This window comes from Colletotrichum lupini, chromosome 10 (genome assembly GCF_023278565.1).
Source record: "Colletotrichum lupini chromosome 10, complete sequence".
NCBI classification, from domain to species: Eukaryota; Fungi; Ascomycota; class Sordariomycetes; order Glomerellales; family Glomerellaceae; genus Colletotrichum; species Colletotrichum lupini.
In genome coordinates, this window is record NC_064673.1 from 2217274 (window position 1) to 2229706 (window position 12433).

A 12433-nucleotide genomic window follows, 5' to 3' on the forward strand; every position below is an offset into this window, starting at 1 on the left:
CTGGTTTATTCTGATTGAGAACAGGTACTGCTGACCTCCACTGTCTCTGCCGGGTGGATGTTGGCGAGGAAAGTGCCTGCAGAAGCGAGGGAAAAAGCGGTGCAGCAGGATCTCTCGCTTCGTAAACACGCTTGTTCAAATCGGGCGTGACGCATGGAGTACTCCTTAGTCATCCAGCCACACTTACCATCACGGTAGGAGCCACTCGGAAGGCTGCCCTGGTCGCTATTGTCCAACGGAAAGAGCGACTTCAGAGGCTCACCGACACTGACCGACACCGGGTAGACGGTAACTGGCCGGACGGACATTACACCGGAAATAGTCAGGCCCGTAACGGCCCGGCATTCTCCACTCAATCGTGGGCCTTGAAGGTTGACAGGCCCAGTTCCCTGTCTCGAATCATCCAACTTTTTGGCTGACATGTCACCGCATCCACTTTGTTTTCGACGCTCCCGCGACCATCAACCTTGCATCATCAGCCACTTCGCGCCGATGATTTGCACCCAAAGCACGACCATCACATCAGTATCAATCGCGCCACAAAGACCCTAATCTGTAGACACACCCTCGTCATTGCGTCCCCTATCCACGGACAGGATCTTCGTTCCTGGCAGAGTCCTCGTCAATTGGTTACTGATCCTTGAGGATACACTTTTTGCCCTGCTTTCGGCATCTCCACCTTATCGGCCTGTCTCTTCAAGATTCCTTCACCTCGAATCCGGCCACTCTCTCTAGCCACCCCTCGCAATCTGAGCATACACCCCCCTTTTCGACATTGCTTCGGACTCATCAACAGTTACTTAAATATGACCTGCCTCGACATGTCCTCGGGGCATTATTCCGGTCCTTCCTAAACGGCACGAGCCTAAGCTTCACATAGCAACTACACTACTACAAACATCTTACATCTTTGCCATCAAACTACGACGACCAACATGTCTGGTCTAACTCTAACGTCACCAATCGACTCATTACCCAATGAGGTAAGCACCTGCCGTTGCCCATCACAGCAGAGCGCCAACGCTCTTATGCTACACTCCCGCTAACTACCTTTGCCCTGAATAGCTTCTCATTGCGATCCTATCCACCTTTGAATCTCGCGAGCTGCTGCCATTAACGACTGTCGACCGCCGCTTCAATGGTACCGCCACCACAATACTGCAACACCGCCTCCTTCATACCGCGAAGATGGAAGGACACGAGGTGATGCTGGAGAGCTACCACCCAAGTGCCAGGAACTCAACACCGTCAATGACGTGTAGATTTGCAGGCGTTGACTTCCTGGGATACCAGTGGACCGGCGAGGAAGATATGGACTTGCGTGATCTCTCCCACCTTTACTCCCACTTCCGCCCGGTCGTCTCCGAAGAGACGCGACGCATGCGGAGAGTGTTTGGTCGACGGATGCCGGGCGCCCCACTCGAGCAAGAAATCGGCGACCAGCCAGTTGTCCAAGAACTCATCCTGGATGACGGAGAGCTCTTCTCTCAACTTTGCACAACAACTAGCTTGGTCAAGTCAGGTCCGAACCCTGGTCTTCTCGCTAGCCACAGCAATATTGAGAATGGCGTGGTACGCGTCTGGAGACACTGGCTAGCAAAGGCGGCCGCCAGGACAGCCATTTGCCCAGCAGGGCAAGGACCAATCGACGAGAGCACCATCTTGTGGGCCGACGCTACGAAGAATGTCGGATTGCGATTCAGCGTTACCGATATCACCAAGGAGCGTCTACCTGTCTACCGCGGATTGGACGAGGATGCTCCTGTCGCCTACTCTCTGCACTACCAAGGTAAGATCACCATGTCCAGACCCATGTGGCAGGCAAGCGGCAAGCGACTAACTATGACACTAGAGTTACTGGTTCGCACAAGCCAAGTACTGCTGGCGATGGAGAAATCAGCAGTCCAAGAAGTTGTCGACTCAGGTAAATCAGCCATCATAGCTTCATGAAAGTTTCTTCCGTCCGGCCAAGACCGGGCCGGTTAAACACAACACCCACGGCTACCCCAGGGCGCGCAGTGTCGACGAGCTCAACTCGCAACATCAACATCGAAAAGTTTCGAGAAGTGCAAGCAAGTGGGCCAAGTCCTCGCAGATCGGTATTGGCTCGGTCAACGTTGTCACCGCCAATTCTCCCTAGGATGGAACGCCTCCCAGAACTTGGCTACTCAGTAGCGGCCACCTTGGTGAAGACGAACATCCAGCGTCAGAATACCCATACCACTATCACATCTCTTCCGACTCATCTGGAACACTTTGCTGACTTTGCGGTCCTCTTTATAGGCTTTGTCATGCAGCTCGACGCGAAGAGTGCCCATGCAGTAAAAACCGTCTTGATGGCACCCGCTATGCGACCATTCCAGCCTCAAGCGGTTGCTGTCATGTGAAGAAAGCCGTTATGTCAGGACCCTGGCAAACTTTACATCAGTGACTGGCTGTCACATTCTGTCCATGCACAAGGAACAGACCAAAAAACGAACTAAACAGACATTTCGGGGCCGCCGGAGAGCGAAACACTTCGCTTGTCTCTCGTCGAGGTCGCAAGGCCAGTCACGCATTGCATGAGTTGCATGCATTGGATACAAAAGAATCGACGTTTCAGCATCTTGGACACATCGTCATGCGCCTGGCATAATGGGGGAGGAAGGGCGACCAACATTGACTAGAATCATTCCGTCGCGGGGACAGATACACTATGGCATTTGGAAATGGCGTTTCGGCGAATTCGGTCTAGACGGCGTTGCACCGCAAAGGCCAACAGCGGGGATGCGGATAGACAAGAGGGATGCGTGGTTTTTGAGGATATACATAATGACATCGAGTTCCACAACCTTGACGAGATAATTGCCAAGGCCACTCGGGATGTTGAATTGAACAGGCGCACACCAGAATCTGGTGGATTTCCCCTTGGATGACACTCCATACACATCCGACCGCTCCATGTATGATCGTCGCTGCGGGGGCAATGCTCCAGCCCAGCGCTGTGGAAGAGGGGCAATAGGGCAGACAAACAACGAGGAACATGAGTTAGTCATCCGCTTGCCGGCCGTTGAGGCGGTCGATCCCGCTAGCCGCAAGTACGTTCTCGCCAGGTTGATCCCGCCGACATGATGCCAAAGTCATTGATCAGAAGATCGACGCCTGCAGCGCGGAGTACGTGGTGCGATATTGATTCAGCGGTGGTAGAGGGTCTGCGAGTCTGAGTTCAGCTTACAGCATTCAACGCCGGCAACTCCATTGCACTCGTACAGCTCTGCACGGAATCATTGGCGGCACCTGACGAAGCCGGCTTCTTTGGTCGCAAAATACATTCGCGGTTGTACGGAGCCGGAAAACCGCGCTCTCTCCGAGGCCAATTCAACGCTGACGCCAGCAGCAAGAGCCGCGGGTATGACTCTGCGCAGTCTGACAAGGATCCTTGTTCTTTGGTGGTTTGCGAAACGGCCTGCAACGAAGGGGTGCTCCTCCGACCCATGGCCAGCGGGCCAATTTACCGAGCCCGGCCCCAAAGAAACAACAAATTTAACTTGGACAATGGCTCGGCTAGTGCGTTCTGTTCCAAAAGGAAGAGCCTCAATTATGCTGATGCCACACCGTGGTCGCGGGTAATTGGCCACACTAGATGACAGGCCCTGAGTGCGAAAGACCGCCTGGAACTGGTCGTGGCCATGGCAAGCGGGTTATTCGCAATGACATATTATCATCAGCTCAAGCGAAATGGATGCTTCAATTGAAGCTGCGCCGGGCTACACGAGCGCAGCTTTCGCCCCGAAGTTGCAATCGATTGGACGCGCGTCAACCATTGACCATCTGTCAAAAAGTCAAAACGGAATGGGGACGGGGAAAAGAGCCGAACTATGCTGGTCGTCATCTGGTGTCATGTGTATGTCAGCTCCCGCAACTCGCGATCGACCAACTTTGATTTCAATTAATCTTGACTCGACATTGGCCACCCCATGCGCCACGAAGGTGTCGGCCGACATCGAGCACCAGAGACCGAGCCGTCCTCCCTGTGCTTTTACTCTCATAGTCGACATTGTTTCCACGCAATATGATACCTGGCCGGCGAAACAATAGAGCCAGGCCCAAAGAAAAGGTGCAAGAGACAGAACTAGCATCAGGAAGGTTTCAGCGCGTCGTCTGCCCAGGCCGGCGGTGGTCCAAGCACGCATCGGACGGGGGCCGTTTTGACAGGGCTCGGCATCCTTGCAACCATGTCTCATCCAATGATGGCGCGGAAGACCAGGCCGAACTCCTGGCCATCGCCGTTTTCACGACATCTGGTATCCATAAAGATACACATGTCGGGGGCCTGTCATGCCCAGGGCCCGTGATGTTGCATCATGTCGCTTGCAGCCGGTCAGAAACTCGAGTCCCTGGTGACAGTTCTTTTCCTCCACGACGGCCAGACATTGACTGTAGTTTTCCATCTATTATCATGAATGAGACTTTGTATCAGCTTAGTTGCGTAGATGACCCGATCGTCTGATATCTAATCTAATTAACCATATTCTCTTTTAGACCCTCCCTCTATTTTCTTTTCGTTTCTTCATCCATACATGTACTTCATTGACTGGCCGTAACCTTCGCTTTTCCCCGCCTTCACTTCTCTTCTATCCTCACTGCTGGTTCAGTTTTTAGTTTTACCGGAGCTGGGCTCCATTTGTGCGACAACGAACCCCGACGGGAAATTCAGCAATCGGAAATGATGGAGAGGGATATGGAAAAGGGCGAATTTGATCCAGCGCGGCCAGAAGAGAGCCATGCTGCACCGGAGAAGGCCCCGAGGAGGATGTCGTTCGCGAGACCGCCACCACCGCCCCCAAAAGACGAGTCCGCACGACCGATGACAAGTTCGACGAAGCGCCTGTCCTTCTCGACGACAATGAGTCAGCGGAAGATCAAGTACGGGACCGGAAGACACTCGCAAACAGAACTGAGTCCTCAGCCAAACGATGACCCAGAGGATCCGCTGGTAGGTGCCGTCCAGCATCTCACAGTGGGCGGAGACTGACCAGCCTTGTCACAGAACTGGCCGCAATGGAAAAAGGAACTCAATTTCGTCGCTCTACTAATGACTATGGGCCTGATCGGAGGGATGAAGACGGCATACATGAGCGTCAATAGTGTTCTCGCCGTCAGATTTAATGTCTCTTATACAGCAGTGGCATCCTTGACTGCCGTACCACTCGTCCTATCTGCCTTCACAGGTCTCATCAGTCTGGCAGTTTCTAAGATATGGGGTAAGAGGCCGGTCTATTTGATCTCGGTGGTGTCGATCTTCATCGGCGCGATCTGGAACATGCGTGCGGGCAACAGCTTTGGGCAGTGCATGGGAGCGCGCGTCTTCCAGGGCCTCGGCTGGGGTGCCTTTGATACACTTGCTCTCGGTTCAATACAGGACACGTACTTTGTGAGTCGGCTGAATGGGTTGCCTTGGCACAATGCTGTTGGCATAACCATTCACTAACGTCCATGTAGGAACATGAACGTAGCGCTCGCATCACGATGTATCACGTTCTTTCAATTTCAACGACCTGGGGTGCCCCTCTGTTCGGAGGCCTGGCTTCGTTCAACGCGGGCCGCTTCACCATTCAATTCGACATCATCAATGCCTTTCAGATCATTGCCATACCGCTGATCCTATTCGGGGCTCCCGAAACGGCTTACGATCGATGGTCCAGTAGCAGCGTCGCCCAAACCCCTGCCTCCGGGGTGTCGTGGATGTCGAAGCCTCCAAAGCCGCTCGGAGAGCCTTCCGTCGAGGAAGTCAAGGCTTACCTGCGTACCATGAAGCCTGTATCTTTCTCCGGTATGACGGATGTCCGGACGCTTCTCCAGGCCCCTCGCGCTTTCGTCGCGCCCACGACCCTGCTGCTCTTCGTCATCACCTTCATTCCGTACTGTGCGCTGTGGAGCTTGACGGAATCCCTGTCGCTTCTCTTCTTCCCCATGCCATGGATGCTCCGAGAGAACAGCATCGGGTCGCTCATGGCAGCGCCCTTTATTTTCTCGATACTCACCGCTACCGGCCTTGCTGTTTATCAAAAACGACATGTTGGATACTCCCCCTACCACACCTTTTGCACCTTGGCCGGAGGAACTGTCCTCGCGGCTACTGGCATTCTTGCGTTTGGGCTCAAGACACACGCCGTCATGTCCGAGGTGGCTGATGAGGATCCCGCCAGCGTCTTCAAGTTGGATGGCGTCGGCGCACATCTCTCCTTCCCTCTTCTGTCTTTCTTACTGGGTTTCTTGGCGGCAGGTGTGACGGTTGTCGACACCGCCATCCGTCCCATCATATGGCGCTCGACGCAGTTCACCTCGTCTAATATGAACGTGTGCCTGCGGAACGTGGCCGATATGAATGCCGGCGTGACGTGCTGGAGGAACTTGTTCGCTGGCATCTTTGTCATGACGGTTCCTAATGCCATTGTCATGTGGGCTGGCTTGAAGTCAACCGTCATCGGCCTCGGCGTCGCCCAGATCTCGGTCGCGATCGCGGTCTGTTGCGCGTGGTGGTTGTACGACGAGCAGGTGAGGAGAATGGACGGGCACGTCATGGGTCTGGTTGATTTGAGTATGTTGAAGAGGACTGGGAGCTTCTTTGACACGGATTAGGGGCCGCGTGGATGTGTGATGCTTTCGAGTAATGATTGGGAGTGATGGAATAACGAGTCAAAGACGGATGAAGGGAGTGAGTGAGATATTAAATGTTGTGTCTAGCTAAGTCGGACTCAGTAGGGGGCCCAGGACAGACCCGGATGTCTGCGGGTACCTACAAACGGAACAAAATTGTCCCACGACTTTCTTTTGTTGGAGATACCACCAGATTCGGTGGCAAGTAGTGCGTCGGAGGGCCGGCGGCGGGGGGTAAATGATGAGAGACGAGTGAAGTTGAGAGTGAAGATGCGGGACGAAGAGAGGGAAGAAACTGGGAAGCCGGCGAACCTTGTGAAGCATACAAAATGATTCTATATAGTCTACCAGTCGACTTGGCAAAGGGGGAGGGGGGAAACACGAGTAATGGAAGGACCACGTTCATTATTGCTTCTTATGAGTCCATGCCAAAACCTGAATACATTTGCTGATTGGAAAGCACGAGAAACTCAAGCGTGTCGCGGTTTGCTTGTTTCTTTTGTCTTGTATTTGAAGCACGAGGATGTAGCGTGGTCCTGGTCGAGGGAGATGAGGGCCTGAGGCGTTATGCGTGGATGGGATGGGATCGGGGAGGGATGGAGGGTCTCTCAGTTTCAGGGCGGGGATTTGTGCGAGGTGGGCTTTGTCTTGGCTGATGGGGAGAGCAGACGGCTTGAGGAACATACATAGAGTTGCGATGCCTTGTCGCCCTACGGAAAGGAGGCTTCATGGACCAGGGGAGCTTTGAGATTGTGATCCACGGAGTCATGGCTATGAGTATGTTGCATCATTGTGTGTATTTGACAGTCTGGTAATCAATCAGCATGGTGTGATGATGTCTTTTTGGACTGTCTACCTAAAACTTTGGTACGTGGTTCTAGAATGGTGACGGGACAGATTAAGATCGGGCTGTCAGGCTGAAGCACGCTCCGTCTGATGTTCGGACAGAGTCGAGGTTGGAATCGTCTGATGCTTGAGGTGGTTGATGTGTTGCGATTGGCTTAGTTTGTTGGTTTGATCGTCTGGAGTATTGGTGCGAGCGGAGGATTGGGGGCGTCCGTCGTCTGATCTTCGCGTGGGGGCCGCCAGGGAGCACTTGGTGGCTTATGCGGATTTGGAAAGATGCGGTGTTGCTTTTGGCTTGACATCTTATTGCGTGAAGGAAATTGAAGGTTCATCTTTGTTGTGGGAGTCGTGTTTATTGTGGTTTTGCAGATGCTTTCGAGTCTCCGTCTCTTGAAGTGTGAAGTGACTCTCCAGGATTTGTTTGACTGGGAGGAATCTTGAGGACTCAACAGAGCAAAGCTGTCTGTGGATTCTGTCATTGTTATCAGTGCTCATAAGTTAGTTGTCGACTTGCGAGATCTCAGGAAACAGTTTAGACTAAAGTGTGCTTGTCTATCATTACTAAAGTAGGTATTTCCCTTGAATTCGTCTCGTTGATATTCCTCTCCTTTCAAAATACGCCACCTAAATACAGTGCATCATCAACTGGAATCCTCTCTAGTTTCTCCCCATGGTGCCCTCAGCCGCCCTTGACGCAAAATCCCTTGGGATATTATGTACCAATCCCTCATCAGCCCAAGTTTAATCCCTTCAAGACCGGCTACGTTGCTCATTATAGTGTTGGCGCAAGAACGTTCTCGTTCAAATTCGGTTTCCTGGATGGCGAAGCTGATGCTTCTTTCTTTACATCCTCTCTGCCTTTCTTCTCGGCTGCGCCATCTCCTGGTCCTCAACAGAACCAGTCGAAGTGATCTCCTCGGTGTGCATCGGTGCCTTGCGGTCGACTGAGACGCCGCGGGTCGTGCCAGTGCGGCGGAAGTATTTGAAATCGACAAAGGATACGACGGCGGTGTATGCGGCGAGAAGGCTATGAAACGAAATCCCAGTCAGTTCCCATGTCTCGAGGCGGGCAACTCGCATGCCAATGGAAGACTTACTTGAGGAAGATACCGCATCCGACAATAACCCAGCTGAGGATGCAGCTCGTGCCGACGCAGCGCTGGATGTTACCCTGGATGGACATGAAGACTACAGCGCCCCAGAAGATGGGCTCGAGGCCGTTGAGAATGGCGTTGGCTTTCAGGGACGCCCAGCCCCGGCCTCGGGCCCAGTGCTGAGTTGCGATTTGGTAGATGATGAAGACCATGGATTTTACAGACTATGTGATTACTCACGTTAGCAAACTCCATTCCTCAGTTCCCGTCATCGGAGAGCTTCGCCAGAATTGGTCTGAGTCGTCCTGATGTCCTTGACGACTGCGGAGAGAACATTTGGGAAAGGTTGTACTTACTATACCTAGAGACATGGTGTTTGTACGGGTCACTGGGCCGCCCTTGAGGAATATTCTGGCACCGGAGAGGCCCATGACGATGTGAATCACAATGATTTGCACAATGTGGACCTTCATCATGTGCCGATTGTCGAACAGGGGCATACTGGCGAGTTTGTCCATCTTTGCTTCGGTGATTGGTGCTACTTAGCGGGCGATGTGTGATGATGCGCTCGTTGATGGTGAGAAGGGGTTCGAAGTACTGAGGCTTTTCGGTGTTGAGAATAGCTTGATGCTGCGATGTTATGATATCCAAGATGCAAAGGGGATGAGGGAGGCATGCAGGTTTCTATATGAATTATCCACGCCCACGAAAGTTTACTCTATACGCGTACGGACTTTCCAAGGCCAGTGTAATGATGAACCGCATCATCCGCAATTGGTTTAGAAAAGCTAGCATAGCGAAGAAAACGCCCAGCGTCAGTTAGAATGGCTGTGGTTGGAACGTCATGTCACTATCTCGAGGGAAAATGGCAGTGCAAATCAGCCCGTCGGTCTCGGTTTCCCATGGAAGTGGGCCCTGGCCAACCCCCTTGTTCTCAACCTATTACCAACGAGCTTAATTGGCATTTCTGACAGCGGAGCGACTACCCGCACGCCGGCCCCAAAAACCCAAAATGTCGGTCTCGGTTTCCTGTGGCTTGTTAGACCCTGGTTCAATTAAGCGTTTAAGGTTCTGGTGGCAACGGGCTAGCCGTAAAGAGTCTCGCTGCCAAGGAAGAACCTAGACATGGTTAGTGACGATCTGCCATCTGAACATTGGATTGTTTGCCCCGGGAATCTGGTAATTTATGAGGATTTGAGATGAATGACGAATGATATGTCTTGAAATGTGTCCGTTGGCTGTTGGGATGCTGCGATGTCACAGTCTCGTGCCGGTTGAGCCTTGAGGCTGTTCATCTCGCGCGCGCGCGGATGTTTGCTTGACCGGCCGAATCTTGGACTTCAAGCCCCTTGGCAAACAACCCTCACAACCTTGACTAACCTTGAAAGCCCCGAACCCCCTTGCTCCACAATTTCTCATCATTCTCCAAAGCATCAGCTTACCTTACGGCTTACCGTACATGAAGATGGGTTTCCCAGACAATTAAGATTTGGTGCTAGACCGCACTTACTCTGTAACCTGAGGGGGAACGATTGGTGATTAGCAGGCCCGGATTCTCCGGTCAAACGGCACTAACGGCAGTCACAGACACTCAAAAGACGCATTGCGCCACGTCGTGAACTGATTCTAGGCTCTTCGGTTTCTCTATCGCGGGGAAGCGACACAGAAACTCTAAAAGCTTTTCGCCGACCTAATACCCTTTTAAGCTTCAATTCATGAGAAAACGGAAGGTGCCTTGAGATTGTGGATTCGTGGAGTTGAAGACGAAGCGGAATGAGTTATCCCGCCTTCTTGTCTATAGTACCTTGCTTGTTCTACTCCCAGAGTAGCATTTGGCAGAAAGCTTGATTCTCACGAAGTTCAGATCCTGTATGTATTCCGCCCACATCGGATTTACCTAAGTTCCATTGGCCTTATTGGGAGCTGCCTAACGCAACTGTTCTGAATGGGTTCCCCTTGAATGCTTAATTAGAAACCGAGGCGTTTTTGCATGCAACCAAATAACTCGATATGTTGTTAAGTACACGTGGGAAAGGCTATGATCCTGATATTGGGCCGGGCACGTCAAGTCTCCATTGGTTAGGTATGTCGAGCTCAACGACACGCCGCCGAGACGGAAATGATCTAGTTAACAACGAGATATTTACAAAAGATCCAAGAACTACATCTCGCATTCTCTCCACAAACCTCAAATGAAACAATGACAAAGATCAAGGTTTCGCATGAGCTCCACATGGTTGTCCATCAGCTGCCTTCACGAACCGCTCACTCTCGATAACGAGCTGAAGGGTACATCGGGACACCCTTGGTAGGTTCACTAGAGCCGAAAGACGTCGTATATCTGGCTTCTAAGGGTTTATCTTCCTAGAGATGGACACATAAGCAGAGAGCCCCCTCGCTCTCTCGAGCAGGGCAGCTTGCAACATATTCTTTCAGTGAACTCGCCCGTGCCAGCGTTATCCTATCGCCTTACACTCATACCCATTTCAGTCAGGACCCTAGTCAAGTTCTAGTCTTTATTAAAGCTCCCAATGGGTAAGTCGACCTACCCCCTTTTGGCCACCCCCCCCTTTTGGCCACCCTATCAAAACATAGTATCAAAACATCACCACTAACTATACTTAATTAATTAACTATCTTCTACTACTATAATAATATAGTTATTATTCTCCCTAAGTAATTCGACCCCTACGAGTTAACTAAGACTAACTAAATAGTTACTAAAGTCCTCCTAAGCTCTCTATATATCCTAAATATTTATAAACTTAGTATTTAGGTCTATTAATATACTCTTTTTTTTTATAGCCTTAATTAGTTAACTTTAGTTTTTAAAACTTAAATATAGTACTAAGATATTACTAAATAATAGGCTTACTCGCTAAATACCTTTTTTACCTTTCTAAATAATAATTATTAAATATTATAATCTAGACTAAGCTCTATAAATAACTTTAACTAATTACAAAGCTCGCTAGCCTTCCTAAGTATTAACTAGTTAATAATAAACGCCGCTAATACTTAGTTAATAGCTTTTCTAATATTACTAATTACTTACCTAATATCTATAGTCTTTTTAGTTAGTATAACTAGGTTAAGTAAGACTATTAGATTAGTAAGTAGTCTAGTTATATTAGGGGGATATAGTCTAATTACTTTTTACCTACTTCGTATATTTAATAACATTAAACTAACTAAACGAGCTTTTTAATAATAGCTTAAGAAGTACCGCTTTTTAATAATAATAAAATTATTTACTATATCTTCTTTACTAAGCTCCTTCTTATACTTAGACTTAATAAGTCTAAAAATAGCTATATCTAACGGCTAGAAGATATAAAAAGTATATAGTAATAAAAATAGTAAGTAAACGTTATTTTTATAGTATTTTTATATAAATTCTATTATTATATAACTCCTATAGCTATTTAAAACTAATAGTTAAGGCTTATTAAATATACTAAGCCCCCTAAGGGGAGAGGTCTTAGTCTATAATAAGAATACTATTTTTAACTACTTAAGGGTAGTCTTATTAATTATCTAGCTATTATTTATTACTATAAACTCCTAACTAGTATAAAGGTTAAGTTTAAATAAAAACTACTATTACTATACCGACTTTCCCTTATATATAACTAATAATTTAATAGCTTAATTATTAATAAAAATATACTTAATTATAAATACTTAAGTACGTAAACTAGGCTCTTTTTTTCGTACTACTATAGTCTCTACCTTACCTAAAACTAAGCTATTAAATCCCTTACCCTCTAGAATACTAATCTTATTTATATTATACTTATTAGCCTATTTAATATTACTAATCTCTAGTATATTAAGTAATCTAAATTATAACT

At 49.3% G+C, this 12433-nt stretch overlaps 2 protein-coding genes across 2 annotated transcripts; one reads left to right on the forward strand and one right to left on the reverse strand.

Moving 5' to 3' along the window:
* Window positions 1-935: 935 nt before the first annotated feature.
* CLUP02_17823 (major facilitator superfamily transporter) lies at window positions 936-6653 on the forward strand (the record flags this gene model as incomplete). Its single annotated transcript, XM_049296727.1, has 18 exons — window positions 936-983; window positions 1066-1789; window positions 1853-1924; window positions 2011-2383; window positions 2461-2617; window positions 2667-2864; window positions 2890-3077; window positions 3131-3153; window positions 3217-3420; window positions 3482-3546; window positions 3623-3773; window positions 3893-3969; window positions 4031-4303; window positions 4357-4379; window positions 4642-4975; window positions 5030-5413; window positions 5482-6580; window positions 6622-6653. The coding sequence occupies 18 exons, from the start codon at window positions 936-938 to the stop codon at window positions 6651-6653; spliced, it is 4425 nt and encodes a 1474-aa protein (XP_049137951.1).
* A 1675-nt stretch (window positions 6654-8328) lies between these two features.
* On the reverse strand, window positions 8329-9097 carry CLUP02_17824 (uncharacterized protein; the record flags this gene model as incomplete). The annotated part of the gene is made up of 3 exons (XM_049296728.1): window positions 8329-8512; window positions 8583-8803; window positions 8936-9097. 3 exons carry the CDS (start codon window positions 9095-9097, stop codon window positions 8329-8331), a joined length of 567 nt encoding a protein of 188 aa, XP_049137952.1.
* Window positions 9098-12433: the final 3336 nt, after the last annotated feature.